Source organism: Solea solea, chromosome 14 (assembly GCF_958295425.1).
Source record: "Solea solea chromosome 14, fSolSol10.1, whole genome shotgun sequence".
In the NCBI taxonomy this organism is placed as follows: Eukaryota; Metazoa; Chordata; class Actinopteri; order Pleuronectiformes; family Soleidae; genus Solea; species Solea solea.
In genome coordinates, this window is record NC_081147.1 from 12,920,385 (window position 1) to 12,940,394 (window position 20,010).

Below are 20,010 nucleotides of genomic sequence, written 5' to 3' on the forward strand. Positions count from 1 at the left end.
AAACCATTACAATGGTATGTTCACTATGACTAGAATGCTGCTTGTACATACAGAACATCAGGTGAGACTGTTTTAAATGAACAATAATATAATATTGTCCAGTCAACAGCTGTAAAAATGCATATGTCACAAAGCTTTGTTGTTACGTTTGGAATTTTGCTAAAATAACAGTAATAAGTAGGAATGATGACATCATTTCAGGAGAAAATAAATAAAAATAGTTAACACATCTGGGCAAATAATATAGAAATGAGTGTTGACGCTTGTTGTGTCCTATGCACATGTGCTCAAAGAAGTGCATATGAAAAATGTATATAAATACTTTCATTCTTACAGGGGGCTACTTGATTTGTTGCTGGATTATAGGAGACTGCAGTTGCCAAGGACACAGGTAAGCTGCTTAACTCGAACTCTAAAGTGGGGCTCTGGAGTGAGGGATATTTCAGTGAAATGCAGCTCGCAGACAGATCATGCCCTCTGGTAGTAACCCCCCCCACGCCCCCCCCCCCATGCAAAGCCATGACACTGCCTGAAATCTACAAAGACAAAATGGACAGCTGTTGATTGGAGATGTGGCATTGAGGAGAATCAGGTCCCGGTGCATAAACTCATCCCAGAGCTGCCCGCATCATTGCAGTGACAAGCCTCGGCAGCCGAGAGGATGGAAACATTAATGCATCATCCGTCTGTGCTCTACACCCAGCCTCTGCTGCGGTATGAAAACATAACCATAATAAAAAATCCTATCGATTGGTGTCGCGTCCTTTAAGACAATCTGCACCTTTTTTTCCCCCCCGGATTTAAATTGTCGGGAAGGCAAATGTAAAGAGCAGAGATGAAAGTCCTGGAGACGTCTGCTACAAACAGAGCCCGTATAACTTCAAACATCAACATTTTTTCAGTCACCAATTCGCATTGAGAAAATTGGCTTTTCAAATTGATTGTGTAGCACATAAACTGACATGAAAGATGCAGTATAAGAAGGTCCAGTGTATGAGATTATAGTAAAGGTGGGCTTTTCAGCTGATGTCAAAAATGTTTTCCTCCCTAAAACCTTCGGCAGTTCAGTCTGTTCAAATTAATGTTCACACACACCAGGAAAGAGGAGCACCCACTCCCATTTAATCCACCTACATAATTCGGGAGACAGGAGGCCTTGTGGTTAGAGAGAAAACATCCGCTTTAATCTACAAACACGCCTGCAGCTACGGGGGAGCTGCTCCTGGACGTCCCTGTGTGTTCACCTCCTCAATGCAGTGCAAGCGTGCATCCGTCTGTGGTGCATGTATTAAAAAAATAAAAAAAGAGCTCACTGCTCTCGTCGGTGCACTGAAACCTTCTCGCCATGCTCGGAGCTGTTCTCTTGGTTGGTAAGCCCTCAGATGTCTGGTCTCTGAGGCCTCAAACTCATCGTGATGGAAATTTGTTGAATTATCCCTGACATCATCACCCTTATCAGCGGTCATTAGGGAAAGGACGGAGTAAAAGAACTATTTCAGTTAAAGCACTGCAACACAGACAGTTATGAGGTCCCAAAGGAGGCCTTTTTTTTTGCCGGGCTAACATGCATGAAGTTGACGAGACACGACACTAACGGCGGATAACCATCATACCCGTGCGCTGTCCCTCCTGAAATTCTAAATTAAAAATAAGAAGATAGCATGGCCACAATCTCTGTGTGGTATCTCCATTCTTTGGTGGAGGGGGAAATAGATAAAACCAGCATCTCAGGGGTCAGGGGTTTATTTAATGAAGCCATATCAGCCATGCCTCCACTTTCTTTTTGTCACTGGGTGGTATTTATATAGAAGAGTGGTTGTGAATTGTATGTATACAACCACCATACTGATATGAACACCACTTGAATCCCTTTTATCCGGATTGGCACAAATGACGATGAGAGACTCACACATTTTTAAGCATGCTGATGTACAATATGTCGACGCACAATACAAACTGAATATATAACATAGGTTTTTTTAGATTCAAACCACAAACTATAACAAAGTCTCCCGAGACAGATGCACATTTGAAACCTGTTCCTTATACCATGCTCCAAAGAGTTCACGGAGAACAAACACAATATCGGGGGTGTGGTTGGGGACAGTTTTATGTTTTTATCAACATCAACGCAACTTTGAGTTCACAATACTGAGAGGAGGAGTTAAAACATTTTTGTGCAGAGGATTTTCGTGACTAAAAGACAACATTTCCCTGGAAAGAAGTAAACATACAGCAGCAGAATACAGATGTGATAAAGTACCACATACTCAAAATGCACACGATACTATTGTGCATATACAATAGTAAGTAGGGCTGCCAAGATTACGTCGACTATCAAATTCGGCGACATAATTGTTTATTTTTCAAAGCTTTGTTTTTCCTCTCAAAACTGCCGCTGCACCTTCGTGACTAGTCGATTCTGGAAATAATCGCTTGTGGCAGCCCTAGTAGTAAGTAGTAAGGCGTTTTGGCAGCAACAACCCAACATGCAGGGGGAATTAACCAGGGACTCGAAAGCTTTCATAAGAAAATTTAAGACACATGGACTCAGCATATGCTCTGACCCAGAGAAAAGGGAGAGTGAGGGGATAATGCCACTCGTGTGGTTCTGCAACTCGGCAACGCTTTTTAATGAGACATCATCAAATGAATAAACAATAACTTCCATTAATACTTTTAATTCTGTCAAAAATAATTAGCAGCCTAAGTAGAGAGAGGGAAGCGTTTTGGTGACAATGGCTCATGTTTTGACTCCAAGTGTCACGAAGATGGAGATTTAGTGTGACAACGCTGATGCCAACCGTTGCAGAAACATGGCACATTCAACATTCTGGCTTTACACACAATATTCCCCAAGACTAGAATTAATGGCCTGGAAAAATAACATTTCCACTCAAAATAAAAAGGAACAGGAAAACAGCATTTCTACACAAGTAAGTTAATGGGTCAACCTTAAAAACGTCATACACTGAGTTTACTCTCTATTACTTTCTATAATGGATTACTGTCAGTAACTTTTCCTCATATCAGCCCATGTAAAGATGCTGTTGAAAGTAATTAACACAAACCGGAATGAAAAATGGCAAATTAATTTGTCTTTTAATCCATCGAGCTTCAGATCAAACAGCTAATGAAAATGCTGTATATGGGGAGTGAGACCACAGAAATATATATATAAAAAAAAAAAAATGCTGTGTGGGTTACATTTTCGTTGATGGATTCATAATTAGGAGCTGTCATTTTTAAAATGTGGTACTGCTCCATGTTTGTGTTCCGTGCCCACGCTAAGAAAATACACCATTTAGTTTGCTTTCCTGTAAAAGCAAGCAAGGCTGAGTGAACATCGAGTCAATACACTCCTGCTGTTTAACTCAAATTTTCATATTTGTTTTAGGAATGCAAAGAAAGAAAATGTGATTGATTACTGGCAGGAGAATGCCCATTTGCATTTAACGGATAAAAAAAATAAATAAGAAGAAGTAATGATTACCAGGAAAGAATAACATCAGCACAGTCAATTAAATGCGTTTCTGTAGGCACAGGAAAATCATTAATTAACAAATGATAACCACATTAACCATAACATTTAATGTTGTTGTTATTCTGCATTTTTTTACATTCACCGTTTCAATTCGACCTCAATTATCACATTTGTTTTAGTTAAAAAAGAAATTAACTTCAAGTTATTAAAAAATAATAATGACTGTTTGTGTGTGTGTGTGTGTGTGTGTTTACAGTTGTTGGGCTATTTATTTGACACATTTTTCCCTCCTTTTTGGTGAAGCCACTTTGCTTCAAGCATATCACCCTATAATTGTTCCTTGGTTCATATCTGTCATGACACGTCTATAGGTCTGGAGCCACTGTCACAAACCTCAGCCTGCAGCTCTAATGGGGTCGCTCCATATTTTTTTTTCCACAGTATCTCACACAACCAGCCTTTGTTCCTCATAGCACAATCTGGAGATGCCATTAGTGGGGAGGAAGACAGTGATGTTTAGTGACAGCCAATGACTCCTCTGGTCAAAAGAGCCCTCGAGTCACACACACACCCCTCCACTCAGACTGAATGCAGCCTCAGCGACACAAGTTCACCTTTGTTCTAGCCGTCTGAAAAGCATGAAGCTAATTGCGTCACTGCAGGGTCGGGGGGGGTTAGAGGTGACGGACCGACTTGTGCCACAGCGTAAAGCTGCCAGCCCTTCTTGTCAAACATCGTGCATGAAAAATCCAACAGAGAAATTAGGTGAGAGGCGGCGGCGGCGGCGGCGGCTCACGTTTTGCTGTAAGTGGCAGTTTTTGTCTTTGTGTTCCGTTCATGACTATTGTCATCACATTTAGGGCTGAGCTCAAAAACATGCAGAAATTCAGCAAGCGGCTGGGTAGGATGATAAGAGAGGAGCGACATAGTCTGTGCGGAGCTGATAAATCAGACTCAGCATAAATCATACACCTTCTGGTGATTTATATAATTTGAACAATTTGGCATTACATGTTGAGGGGGGACTGCAGAATCCAGGAGGGAAGGATCGCGCCTCAGTATCCTAAAAGGAAATGCTGCAGACTTGTCAAATTATGTCTTCCAAGCAAAATGCTTAATGTGTGATTTAACCAGCTTTTAGTCTACAGTAAACAACTCACTTTTACACGGTAAATTAAGTCTCCAACTTTTCTAATTCAGTGACAGATATTTAAAGTCTCTCTATTTTTTTTTGTTTTTCTGCTACATTAGTTAGTCTTGTCTTCTGGGGTTTACTTAACACCGGCAAATTAAGAGTAAAACCAGCTTGTGATCTGTGGAAAGTGTCATGTGGAGACAATACCACATACCACTGTATAGGCACTTAGTGGGTTTACTTGGCTGCTTCATACTTGTGGGACCTTGAGCCCAACTGTTTGCTTTAGGCACTGGCATTTTCCCCTAAGCTGTGGAGGCTCTATGCATCAGTGCTGGCTTAATTCAAAATGGCAGCCTGTTACTGACAACGGGCACAGATAATGCCACGAGTTTATTCTGGGAAAAAAAAAAAGAATAAGTTGACGCACGAAACTCAAGCCGATTGTGCTGCTTATCTCCATGGTGGAAATGAGTTTTACTGATGAACGGTAGTTCTGTTTCAAGGGAATAACGCCAACATGGAAGAGTGGTCAAAATGATCTGACAGCCTACTCTAATGAGCGAGGACAGCTAAAGGATGTCACTGATTAACATAATGTGATGTGAAAGGTAAAACACGTTTGCTTAAAAGGGGAAGCTGAGGACTGCCAAGGAAAGTGAATAGTGCCTTTGTTAGTGCGTGGCAATGTAATGAACTGATTTATTTAAATTTTATGAACAAACTATTTTTTACTATTTTGCAAGTTTCTGTTAATGGACATATAATAAGTTTGTAAGTGCACTCCGTTTTATAATGTTTTATTTGAATTTAAAAAAGGTAAAAAAAAAAAAAGGTCAAGTCTGAAGCAGCTACAGCTTCTGTGCTGAAAATATCTCCTGTGCTTACAGTTGGGTCTGTAAGATCAGCAGGAAAGTTAACAAGACAATTTGCACTTTAGGCAAAGACTATTATCAGTGAACCCTTCTGATGAAACATGTTTAACGTTCTCCACTGTGTGAGAAAGACGCAGATTTCTCCTCAGGATTAGGAACAGTGAAAAATCCGTCATACAAACATTGCCGTTAACGTCAGCACTTTGCAGATCACTGGCGTTTGTGCTGAAAAGCCAAACTGTATTCCATAAAACGGAGGGGGGGGGGAGTTCTTTTTTAGCGACCAACTCGACTTGATTTTCAGCCGTGACTTCCCGCTCCAATCTGAATCAAACAGGCTGGGGAGTGAGAAATCTATGACACTGCCTGTAGTTCACTATGAAGACTAGCAAATAGATATGAGATGGCTGAGGGGAAAAGCATAGAGCATAGAACAGCAATGGATAGAATGTGTCCTATAGACGATACTGCGATCTCTCCGCTTTGTCAGATCGTCAACATGTTCTAATTCTTCACGATCAAATGTCGACATATCAACCACCTCCATTTCATCTTGGTCCTCTGGACAAACCCTTTTCTTTCTTACAATTCTGGATATTGATTTCTTCAGCAGAGTGCATAAAATATAGAAGACGTGTAGCAAATGCACCCGTGTATGTGTATAAGACTAGAATTTCAAAGAACATGCAAGGACAACAAATGTGAAACAATTAAATACTGAATAGCAATCCCCAGCCAGAAAAGGTATTATTTAATCATTATTTTAATGAAAATGGCAAAGCAAAGCAATGTAGTGTATGTGGCAGACCAAGAAATGAGAAAATAAGCCAAATTGCATTTGGCTTTGTGATGACTCAGCCAGAAACCAATCAGTCCAAGTTTTCATTTGGGTAATCTAAAAACTTGACATATGATTTTAAATGACCAACGACGGCTGGTCCACTCTCAGAGTTCCCACTGTGGTACTTCCACCGCATAGTCTGTGGTCTGGCTCTTTAATCTTGTAAAAGATAGAGAATAAAAATGATTCAAAAAGACCACTTCAACTTCACTCCAACGGAGAAGCAGCATCAACAATGGAAGCGGTGAGTCACAGGCTAACAAAAGGTGACGTCTTTCATCGGTGAAAAACATTAGATATGTGTCGTACATACGTTCATGGGCTGTTGTGTTCTCAGTCAAGCAGCCTTATCAGGGAGGTCTTCTAATTTTCAATACATTCCTTTATTTTGACACAACGCTGAAGACAGACGGGTAATTGGAATGAGAGAGAATGAAGGAGAAATCAGCTCAAGTAGCGGCCTTGACAATGTCAGTCACCCACCATCAGGGAGGCTCTGTGCACTGTATGGCTCATGCTAATTGCTACGTTTCACTGCATACATCATTGCTGTATGCCAATCCAACAAAAATCTCCTAATCCTATCTTGTAATCAAGATAAGAGTGGGTGGTTTGTAAATAAAGAGGTGAGGTAGATTTAAAGAGGCCGAGCAGCATGTACTGTACATGTGTTGGCACAGGGGGGGGTAAGTATGGGTGGCCTACTCAGGCCTTTATTTATTTATTTATTTATTTATTTATTTATGTAATTTATTCCCTTCCTTTAGAAGAGGGATCACACTCAGAAGCCTTAAGAAGTCAGCCACTGCTTTCTGCTCTCACACAGAAAGAGCCCCCCACCCCCAAACCCTCCAGAGAGAAAGAGAGAGAGTGTTCATTGTGGATTAATGCGCCTTCATGAAGTTGTCATGTCAGGCAGAGATTAAGGGGACAAGGTACTCCTTCCTCCCTCTCTATTCAGGACTACATCAGTCTGGCCCAGTGGAGCCCCCTGGTGCCCTGACGGCTGGACCAGAGGAACATGCCACTCCAATGTTGATGTAACAAGAACAACATTTAAATGTTAACCCTTTACTATGTTAAAATGTTCCGTATATAGAGAAGTTATAAGAATGTGCAATATAGAGTATCTTGTATCCTTTTTTTCAGCACAACCGAGGCAACGCACCTGAGCAAAAAGTACTCAAAATGTTTAAAATTGGATTGAAGTTGTGTAATTTGGAAATATGTCACAGGTCAAAATTCACTTTTTAATTAACAAAAACAAAAGGTCTGTGACTTTGGCACAATTACTGCTACTTTATATCACTACTATAAATGTGATAGGAAATTAATCGTAATTTTCACTCAACTCATAGGACAAAAAGCCTGAATATGTGACCTATAAACACACACCCACAGGATGTCCATATAAGGAGTTGTATATTATTCCCACGGCAATTTACCATGGGTGCCCCTGTGGCACAGATTTGTGCCACTTGAGCACTAAGGGTAAATTATGCAAGTGTCAAATGTGCAGACAATACCTGAAAATAAAATAAAAAGGTGACGGGTAATTCTAAGCCTGATAATCATGTAAAAGTCAGAATCTGGCAGTTCATTCAGGTTCGTCTTCAATTTCTCCAGTAAAGAGAAAGCATTTGTTAGGTCTGATGGGTCAGACAAAAGCTCTCGACACACTGTGTACACAATTTTGACAAAAACGGGAAAACTATTGTATCCTTCTGACTCTATCTTGAACTCCATCTTAAACCAATCCAAACAACTAACCATAGGGGAGAATATATAGACTCAGTTTGCTCCACCTCACTGTAAACACCATTTGCTATGGTTGCCACAATTACATTCAAAACAGGTGGCAGGCACTCTTATCCAGAGTGATTTACAACGCTGTGCTCATAATTAAAAACACCACTATCAGATGAGGCGAAGGCAGACATGTGGGGCATTTGTGACCACTCTTGGGATGACTCAGAGCATGTGCAGATGTCTAGACATGCAGCATAGTACATAAAATATAAAATAGTTATAGCTAAGAAATGATTGCAGCATTAGAAACCAAATGTTTGAGCTCCTGCATAAAACGAATCGTTTATCACTGTGTTTTTATACCTGGCTGGTAAATCACAACCTGGTCTATGCCAACTGTCTTGTGAGCTCCGATTTGGTTGTCAAAACTTGAATAATTAAGATAGGGCTGAAACAATAACTCAGTTAATCGATTACTAAATTAAGCGTCAACTATTTTGATAATTGATGAATGGGTTTTAGTGTTTTTTTAAATTATTTTTTTGTACTAAATATAACCAAATAAATCATTAAACCTGAATAATTTTGGTTGGTGGACAAAACAAGACAATTTGAGAACATCAACATGTCCAGGTTTGAAAAACACTGATCAAGATTTTAAAGACCAAACAATTATTCAATGACTCGAGAAAATAATCCGTTAGTTGCAGCCCTAAATTAAGCTGTAGTGTCTTCAGGTTATGAATGATGGTCTTTTTTTACACTGCTTCTCAGTGTAAAAAAAAAACTTGCAACAGTAACTCAGAAATAAGGGCTGGGGAAGTCACTAGGGGAGCTATTAACAATATCGCATGAACGGAGATCGGTCAGAGGCCAGCATAGATTCAATCACTGCTTGAAATTGGACATCATCGCGCATTCATCAACTGCCAGCCACATCTAACTTGTTTCTTGGTCACCAGATGTGAGCCCGCCCCAACTGTATGTTAGGCAAATTAATTAAATGAGCTAAATGAACAGGGCTTTGTTGTTGTTTTTACTGGATAAAGTTCAACAGTGCTAAATCCCCACAGAAGCAAAAAGCAAAACTGTAATTGATAACCTGTAAAAAGCAGCTTCCAGTGAATAAACAGCATACGAGCAAACACACATTATTCAGTGTCCAATTAAGCTAAAGTGGTATCTGTTATGCCACAGTGGAACTACTACAATTTGGTGATGTCACGCTGTGTTTACTGACAGAGTAGGCCTGAACACTAATAAGAGGTGCATCCATCCATCCACCCACACCACAGTTCAAGCTGATGTTAGATTACCCTTTGTGCACAAGTGAAATGTATAAACATCCAGTATACAGTATGAGGCTGATGCTTTTTTTCCAATAATAAAATTGAAATGACACTTCCTTTACTTTTTTTCCTGACAGTTACGTGTGAATATGACCAAAGATTGAATCACCGACCAAAATAATGAATGTTACAGAAATGTTTAAGTCACATGAGCAAACTGCAGTCAACAATAACTGAGCAAACTATATAACAATGACGACTTCATTATGCGGGTCATATGAAAAAAGAAAAAGGAATTTATTTTTTTAATTGATAAATTATTAACTCATTAAAAAATGAATTATGAGCATTCACAGATGTTACGTAAATACTGTAAGTAAACAAATGTGCTATAATGATGATGGTGAGTGGGAGTAAAAAAATATACTCTATTTGCCTCTTCTCCAGGTTTTTCTTTATTTATTTTTATTTCTCAAAGAGTTATATCATCACAGTTAGATCATAAAATGATGTTGATTGAGTAAAATCCAAATCGTCAAAACTACTTGAGACGACCTCTTGAACGGTGGACACTCCTCATCTTACCTCTTTGTTTTCTACACATGTTTTGATGGAACAGGTTTTTTATGACATTTGAGAGCACTTAGATTTACTTATCGGGACAGTGTGACATACTTAACTATTCCAATTGAAATATTAGCATTAACATGAATGCATTGTCAGTGGACCATAAATAGGCGCAAAGCATTCTGCAAAAAAAAAGTCTAGCCTCAACAGTAGCTGTGTTGTCATGATTAATTCTATTGAAGTAAGGACATGAATGTGTTTTCCATGAACCAGGCATTCCTGATGGCCTTGCCAAGAAAGTCTGGTGCTTAGCTTTAAGCTTTGAATCTGTAATATTCAGACCTCATTTCACATCAGGAAGTGGTTTGTTTGGGGGGGAAAACAATAACAGAGGGACCCACATAGATCAGAGAGGCTGTTCTCTCTCAGCTACACATTGAGGGTGGATGATAAATGGTTGATGTTTTGTGGGAATCAACATGCACAGCACAAACATCGCGGTGGTTTAAGGGAGGATTTCAGGTGCAAGAGGAAAATGGAGAAAACAGGAAGGTTTAGTCGTTTTTAACCATTATTTCCATTTAAGCAAAGGGCAGAACAAAAGGTGACACATATGGCATTAGTTGTGTTGTATCAACACTGAATTAGTAGCAAACTTGTTGTTAAACCCCGACATATTATAACCTTGCAGCACATGTGTTTTCTGTGTTTGAATGCGCTCCCAGACTCGACACTCTGGTAGCTCAGTTGAATTGCTTGCCTAAGGCATCACTGCCTGGACACATACACATAATTAGTAAAGGTCATTGTGCTTCCTGTCTTGTCAACAAAATCACTTCAAGATGACAAATTCTGGCTCAGGCTGAGCCAGACCTCCCTCGGATACCCTTGCCAATCAAGTGCCAGCAGGGATGTCTCGGTAGCCTAGGGTGTTTTCTAATTATGTCTTTTACATGCCATACTAAGCAGGGGTAAGCATAACAATGAGCCATACATTTGGAAGGAGGTGTGTTTTCTCTTCAAGGTTGGGGAAGCAGATAAAAGTGTGATTATCTTATAATTTATCATGATCTAAATTCTAAAACAAACAAAAAAAAGATATACGGCACTTTTCTTCCAAAGTACAAACACAAATGTGATCTTAAAAGGGCTTTACACGATGACAGCAAATTGATATGCCACGTACCAGCTAAATCAAATGACCTTCACAGTTTTTAAGGTTCTTTTTTCACCACTCGCTCTGTAGTGTTTCCATCCAGTCTACTGTATGATGAAGTGGAAGTGGCTTTCACATCACTCCCTGGTGGCCTCACTAAGCAACTATTAATCCATGGCTCTCCATATTGCATTCAAACTCGTTTTCCCCAGCCACCACCTGGTCTAAAGTAAAGGCCAGGAGAGGACCCAGAGGACTGGACACTCTCTTATTATGAGCTGCACCAAGACACCTTTGGGTTTCTAAGCACTTCCTCTGACAGTGACTGATGGCCAATTAACCATTTGGAGAAGAGTATTGATCACGGCAAAAAGGAAGGACCTGGAAACATCCAACATGCCATGATTGTCACTGTACAAAATCAGCAGCCAGACAGCACATCATGGGTTCTATAAACAGATGAGAAAGTATCTCCACATGAATTCAGTATCTAAGGTAAGGACATACCAGATGACCATTGTGTGTGTGTGCTCTGGAGAACAGTGGTTGGCAAAATTGTGGCTGAGAGGTTTGGTAGAAGGAAACTACAGCAAAGTGTGAAAGTAATATCCAAGGGTCAAGGTCAGCATTGGATGATTCTTCTCACCATGACAGTGTGAGAGAGAGTAGATAGCCCAGGGACAAGAACATTGGATTAGAGCCTCCAGAGACAGACTGCACACACAGCTCAGGGACAACCCACTGCTCGTCGGTGGGCCTTGAATATACAAGGCTGGCCACTTGTTTGAGATGGTTAGCAGCAACGGTCATACAAGAGCAGAGACTGGGGTCAATCGCCCAAATGCTACTACGGTGTCAGATTCCATGCCCTCCTGTAAATTGTGGCCCACATTCCCATTGAGACAAAGGGTAATCTCATCCCACATCAGAGTTGAAAGGTCAATTCCATGCTACCTGGACAGAAAAGAACTGATGGTGGCTAGTTCACCGTATTTCAGGAGGGAAATAGCCCAACTTCAACCCCTAAGCGCTCTCACATAGACCTGAATCATAGAAATAGGGTAATTGAAACAAAAGGGCAGATTTTGACAGAGATGTAGTGCCTTTGCAGGGCCTCTGCACAGACTGCAGAAAATAACACCAAACTCCTCCCACCTATGAGGTTCATCCTCCATGTGTCCTCAGCAATGGCTGTGTCCTTCCTTTACACCTCAAGATTTCCATTTGCAAATGATAAGCACAGGGACACAGCCTTCTGAAAGATAAGGAGCCCGGGTATTTGTCACCAAATGGCGCGTGCTCCTCGGCAATTTAAAACTGACCTGTGTCGACATGCACTGTTTACCTTTTATTTGTTTATGCTGAACTATTATCTCTGCCTCCATAAATCAATGTAAGTCTATTTGAGGAAACTTCATTTGGCAAAACTTGGACAGGAAAGAAAAGTGACTTAATCAATGGGTGTTCTTTCTTACAAACAAATTACAGCAATGAGAAGAGGATTTAAAATGTAATAAGTTGGTGCTGTTCCATTATACACTTCTAGCTCTACTCAAACTGTTTACTTTTCCATGAGGGACAGTACTTGGTGCTTTTTTGGTACCTGCTCTGGCGAGGTTCCATGCGAGCTGAGCCGATACTAAAACGTGACGTCAGACTGGCGGCCACAAATTGGTCAGAGAGTGCTGTCACAGGAAGTGTCATGAGCCCGATGCTATTTTTAAAAACTGACAAGAGTGTTACATTAAGCACACATGGCTGCTGTCCACAAAAATTGGCGTTTGTGTTGCGCAAACAATAGGTCACAGCAGTTGCGCAGAGCCACGCAATGACAACCCCGCCCACGTTGACGAGGTATAATGAACAGAAAACGATGTATACACACACATATATGTATATGTATGCACACATATACACATATATATACACACACACACACACATATATGTATACGTATACACACATATACATACATATAAAAAATACATAAATATATAAATCTAAAATATCATAATATTATTATTATTATTATTATTATTATTATTATTATTAATATTATTATAAACCAAGTAGTGTTAGGACTGTATAATGGAAAAGCGCCATATTTGAACAGCTCTGTCATGCCAATAACCAATTTGAAAAAAAAGCATCTGTATTTTATCATCATGCTGATGAGAAAATTCATAATTTTATATAAATACCCACCCCCTCCCTCCACGCACAATGTTCCCATTGCCTGTCATTTGAATTCATCTTCCAGATGGAACACAAACTCGTTCTGGGAGTAAAAGACCATATCCCTGCAAATTCATGGTGATCATTTGCCATGCATTGGCTATAGGACAGAAACAAAGTGATTTTGAATTCCTTTGACCAGAAGGCAATTTCCCTTAATAAATTATGTTAATTTCAGAATTCGCTCTCCTTATCACATTCTTAGGAGAGTCACTGTGAAGATACAAAAGAGGGTTTGCGAACGCCAACTCTGGGATGATGAGCCACCTGACAATTACGAGACAACTTACACTACTGTACCAAGACACAGAAAGATGCAACGACTGTATTATGCAATAGATTTATGCTTGTTGTCATTTAATGGCCATCTCCTTGCATCATCGTTACACCCCGTGGAAATTGCTCTGAGGTGACTGTTCACTCAAGTAGGAAGGTGCCTGATGCCAAATCCCATGCTCCCTCTCTAAACCAGACAACAATTGCTTGGCAACACTCCCACTGGGCAGAGGGGAAAACAAAGAAAAGTTCAGGATTTGATTCTCTCCGCACTGATAGCTGCCGTTTTGATCATCTTTCCGTGAGAGAAAGAACAAGGGAGGGACAAAAAACATTCAAAAGAATGAAGAGTAAGTTTAAAAACACAACCCCAGCACAACCAACGCGCGCAGCAGAAATGCACGTATGCAGATTCTTGCTCTGCTTTGCCCGCGTGTGTTCAGTGCAGTACAGCTCTTTGTTTCCGACACTGAAAGCTCATCTACCCTTTTCTGTACCATCCGTCAGATCACTCACAACACTGTGAAAGGGAAAGTGCTCGGCAAGCTCAAAATCTAGATTGACAGGCCTACCTTTATTACCGAGTGAGTTATGTTTCCCTGCAAAAAAGACAGGTTGACTTTTGATTCCAATGAATGCACAGTCAGCGTGTTGTCTCTCTACAGGGGATAACTTAACTGATCTTTGTCGAGACTGCCCCAGCCCTGGTGTGCAAAGAACTGGCTTTTTGATCCATTTCTGGAACTCACTCTGTCCTATAAAAGTGCTCTATAAGTTGTGATGGGAGTACAGATACAGATACAGATGCTTGTGATGACCTAAAGATATGATTGGCAGTGAGAGAGAGACACGAGAAGAGAGGGACAGCCCGCAAATATGACAAGGAGGACAAGACAAAATAAAACACATTACCCATAACTCCATATTTGTCTGTTTTCTGGTGACTCATTTTTATTCAGGGTCATGAGAGAGCTGGGAACATATCCCAGCATGCACTGTGTGAAAGGCAGAGAAACACCCTGGTCACATCAACCAGTCTATCACAGGGCAAACAAAGAAACCCACAAACTGTATCACGCCTGTGGGAATTTAGACTTTTAGAATTGTCCTACAGCTGCAGATCTTTAGACTGTGGGAGGAAACCGAAGAATCCAGAAGAAACCAAAAGAACAAGGAAAACAACAAGCAACATTCGCACACAACTGAAGCACCGAGGGGCCACGTTTCCTCACCACTGAAACACCACTCCACCCACATAACCCACAAACCCTATCAAAATACACCATTCTCAACATGGATCATGAAATGACTTGTAAATACCACCGCACTGCTACTTACTTAGCTTGATATATGAGGTCCCTGGAGCACGACTGTTTATTTAATCCTAATATATTCATAATTATACACTAATTAATGCAAGAGAAAAGCCCTCTTAATTCATCATCTCACTGTCCTGGAGCAACAAACACAATTACACCAACTCCAACATGTTTGCCTTCTGTCCAAGGCAAGGTTAACAGTTCGGAAACAAGCACAGGGCAAATGATGTGTGAAATTCTGTTCTGGATATTCACCAGTGGCCTCCAGAAGTGTTCCATTGAAAGGATGATATTTCACCTCAGGGAGAAAAAGTAGAGAAAGAGTTTTTTTATGCAAAGTCTAAATGCTAATCGGTGCAATGGTTCAATATGGGCAAGCGGGACTGCACTGATCACATCTGAGATGATTGGCCTCTAATAATAAGGGTCAACGACCTAAAATTAAAACATCATTTGCACATATATCTATATTCATAAGAGATGTTTGAAAAATCTAGCTGAGCAGAAAATGAAAATCTAAAACTTCATTACAGGCTGTCTCACAGATGAATTATCCTCTGCTGCTGCTGCTGCTGCTGCTGAAGGGAAACTTATCTGTGGTCAGAATACTCGGGCTCACCCCACTGTCGGTGATTGTTTTGTACATCAGAGCACATTTGCATGCAATCGGGAGTCTGGCCAAGAGGCTACATCATAAAATGTAACTCATCAGTGCGAGTAGGTCGTCTACCAACTCCGTAAAGCTGTCACCATACTGCAAAGGCAGCAGGAACGACTCCTGGCCGGAGAGAAACGTGGAGCTGAATGATCGTGTTTGCAGCCAGACAGAAAACCCCTGCGCGGTGAGATGGATGTATGCATGGATGGATGCATGGATACAGGCTTTAGAGGAAGAAATGCTCCCTGGCCGCAGCTCCAGAGATTTAATAACACCGTATGATTAGAGGTGTGATAGAATTAAAGTGAAGGTTATGCATGTGTAGAAGAGCTGCCGGTTAAATGAGCACAATGCAGGTTTGGAGCACGTGTAACACAATTAACTTCTCCCACAGTCTGCACGGACACATTACCTGATGCACACTTGGAATAAATGCATAAGGAATGACACATTTAAATAAAAAAATAATTAAATAAATACATTTAAAAAAGCAGGACAGTGATAGTAAGCGCTGGCCTTAAGTTTCAACCTTGGCTGACACGTTAGCAGCTGCACACACACGTCTTCCCGGTGTAACCTTGACGGTGCAGCGGGCTAATTGATGGAATAACGAGTACCAAACAACGTGCTCCGCCGTGACACGCGGCTACGTTCCAGCGTACACACTAAAATAAAACATGAAATAGCACAAAGCCCAGCGGCAAACAACTTCACACGTGCGGGCTTTGTGTGTGTGTGTTTATGCGTGTTTCTTAAACATAAACACGGCGAACAAATACAACAACAAAAAAGAAAAGAAGAGAAACTCACCAGAGCAGGTGAAGCCAGCGAACATGAGCCACAGCACAAGTAGCGCAGCGCTGAACCTGCGGCGGACAAAGGGGCCCGGGAGTAAGGGCATCTTCGAGCGGGTTTTTCTTTTTCTCTTCTTTAATGATCACTTAAGTTTTAAAAAAGGTGTCAGAGGCAGAGGAGAAACACTGTCGCGCTGAGTTTTCCTCAGGTCCGGAGAGTGTCCTCTGTGGCTGTAGACGCCTGTTTTCTTTCTTTCTCTCTCTCTCTCACTCACACACACACACACACACAACGCCCAAGTCTTTTTCCTCAGCACATATCCTCCCGCTGAGCCGTGGCCATCAGTATCCCGGTCTCTTGCGTCTCCGTTGCTCTGAACAACGCATCACAGGTGTGGTAAATAAAGTGCTGCCTCCTTCGCTCTCCCCCCTTTTTCTCTCTTGTCTTTCTCGCAGCTGCTGCTGTGACAACTCTCCTCCGTCTGACACTGAGCCGGGAGTCGCGGCAGTTTCTGTTGTTTCGTGCCACTTTGCGAGCCTTCGCGCTAAAGGATGCCTCCTCCTCCTCCTCCTCCAAATGCGAGCACCGTCAAAACTGGAAACATCTGCTTGCACAGCAATACTGGAGCGCCGAGAGTCAGTGGAGGTATAATAGAGTCTACGCTGTGTGAGGAGCGGAGCAGCAAAACCAGGAGTGGATTCTGCGCGCTCGCTGGGCATGGAGCGTCCTGAACGCGCCCTGCTGCTGCCTCTCCTCCTCATATGCAAACACGTATAGCCTTCACACGCGTGAAGCATGCATACATTATCACAGTGTGCAGGACAGAGTGGGAATTATGTCACCCATGTCCTCGCAAATGTGTTTACATGAAGATGACGGATGTGCCATCCAGCCCTGTGTGATGGGCTTGTGATCAGTGCTTTGCATGCAAATTGAACACAGATCACATCTGCATGTCATTGAGTTTCACTTAAATGAGCCCCTGCATTGTCTTGGGAGTCTCTGCAGTCGCCTGCACTGTACAACAGTGGTGGACAGTCACGTCACAGATGAAGAAGCCTGTGAGGATTAAAGCTCCCATCAGAGTGTGCACCTGCCAACAAACTCAGACCAGGAAGTGACTTATGGTCCACAGAGCTTTTCCATCACTTTCAGACGGTGTCAGAGGAGTGATCATCGCAGTGTTCAGCCACGCTCCTCACAACAACCACAATCGACAGCAGATTATTAATACACTAAAGAGGACCGGCGGGAGGGCGGGCGGGTGGGTGTGTTGGGGGTTGGGAGGGGTTATGTGTCTTTGTTTATCCATTCCTCCACACCCACATACTAGTCAGCAGAATAATAAGTGGAGGCACAGAACTAGACCACTGTTTTACCAGCTAATTATGGAGCCTGTGTAGATGGATGATTCCTCAGATAGAGCTCAGCTATTATACAAACTCATTAAGCCTTCCTTCCATCCAGCATCCCTTGCTAAAGGTCAAAGTCACAGTCGGAATGACAGTAGGATACAAAGAGCAGACACACACACACACACACACACACAGAGAGGCATGCAGCCCCACAGCCGCTGTCGTTGACAATCAAATCCTGACGGAGACTGTGAAAGGGAAAGGGTAAGCAAGGCAAGAAGATGGACAGCAGTTAAATGGAGGAGAATGCCTCAGCCATTGTCACATGTGGGAGAGTGCTCGTAATGATTGCTCTCGTTCTGCTAATCGGCTCTGTGTCCTAAAAGGGGAGAGCAAGCCGGAGTGTGTCTCTTCCAGTCACAGTAGGGCTACGTTCACATTACCAGCCTGAAGTGACTCAGATCTGATTTTTTTTGTGTGTGTGGGGACATAGAAATCAGATCTGTGTGGTGTCAGTACGTGGTCTGAGATCAAACCACAATATGTGGTTCATGTGAACATGGACGAGAACAGTCATATTAGAGTCCATGTAGATTTTGGCTTATAATCATGCACTGGGTGTTGTCATCCTCTCACTCCAATAGCTTAAATGTCTGAATTTCCCCTATGGAAGACCAGTAAAGATCTTATCTTAATTACAGAGTGTCTCACAAATATGATGTTTTCGTGGTATTTGTGCACCTGCGTTGTTAAGAATGTGAACCGTGGAATCTGAGCTGTAATGAATCGGATATTAATCAGAGTTGAACAATGGGACTGGTCATCTGAATGTGTCCTTTGGGCCTCTTCTCTCCAATAAATGAGTCCGAGCTACATGTACTTCAAAATGCACGTTGTCCTCCTACAGGGAACGAGCATCAAAGCAAATGACAAGAGTGCTGTTCTCTTGCTGTGATGTGTGTTTGCTGAGTCAAAGCAGGGTGTGACCTCTTTTACAACCTTTTCTCCTGGGTCCTGCATCCTGCCCGCTGTGCTTCCTCAATGAGACTACACTGAACAATCACAGCTCTTTGGGGAGTTGACACATTCAGTTGTTCGATCGATTCGTGGTGTTGTAATTAATTTTCCTCTTTCGTCTTTGGCTTGAGTTGTAATATCCTGAGATTTGAAGCAGCTTGTTCTGCGGCAATCAATCATGAAACCAAGACGGAACCGCCATTGCTCCCGTATCGTCTTGAATTATTCAGAGAGGTCTATGTTCCGAGGAGACCGGCTTCACTGTCCGATAAGTATTAAGAAAACATGAAGCTCATTTGTATGTTACGGATTGTTAAAGCCATAGTGTTCACACGCTGTTTCATGAATTGGTCAATTACGCCTCCAACATATGCAAGCTATAAAGACAACTGATTCGCCTGGTCGATAGGCATCGATCCTACAAAGGTGTCCGGCATGAAATTAATATTATTTATTGTTTACAAACAACATCGAAGGTCCCTTGAGGAGGATGAAGTACAGACTGTGACTGCCTGCATACCAGCACAGACGTGTGGAGGGAGAGGGAGAGAGAGCGAGGGTGTATCAGCTTCCATCACAACCACAGCTTCACAGCCTCTTGTTTTGTTTATATCAAATTAAACTGCAATGCTACTCCAGAGAGATATAATTGACCACAGTCTCAGATTAAATGACTGTAAAGATCTTAATAAGCCATCAGCGGATTGCATATTACATTGCAAAGCACTTACGAGGATGCAGTCCAATGAGGACGAAATTGAGGTTGGGATTTGCATGGCGCAGCATTTTAGCCATTAATTACCATGCAAAATGACTGTATGATGATCAATAGTGTATAAATTTAATTAAGGCAGTTCAACAAATCCCAGCTGGAGCAGACGGTACTACTTTAACAACGTGACCCAAGTCACCCATCACTCTCACACTGTTGTCTGGGAAACCATTCTGTATCGATCTATCTATCTATCTATCTATCTATCTATCTATCTATCTATCTATCTATCTATCTATCTATCTGTCTGTTATATGTACTCAAAGTATGACACTCACATGCCACTTTATTAGGTACAATAGACACCTAATAAAATGGCACATGGTGTGGTCTTCTCCTAAGATAAGATAGTCCTTTATTTGTCCCGCAGTGGGGAAATTTGCATTGTTACAGCAGCAAGCAGTAAAGATAAAGATAATAAGTAATAAACATACATTACCAAAAAAGAAAATTACAATATACTAAGATATCGACACTTAGGCTATAA

At 41.6% G+C, this 20,010-nt stretch overlaps 1 protein-coding gene across 4 annotated transcripts in view; it reads right to left on the reverse strand.

Moving 5' to 3' along the window:
- Positions 1–17,141, reverse strand: part of unc5a (unc-5 netrin receptor A) — a 135,959-nt gene extending 118,818 nt beyond the window's left edge. For 2 of the 4 annotated variants that reach the window (XM_058649818.1, XM_058649817.1), the window contains exon 1: positions 16,395–17,140. In XM_058649818.1, coding sequence (XP_058505801.1) covers positions 16,395–16,485 — 91 coding nt within the window. In that variant the 5' untranslated portion in view covers positions 16,486–17,140. Of the gene's footprint in view, positions 1–16,394 lie in introns of all 4 variants that reach the window. The other 2 variants (XM_058649816.1, XM_058649819.1) reach the window with 2 other exon arrangements.
- Between the last annotated feature and the right edge of the window lie 2,869 nt (positions 17,142–20,010).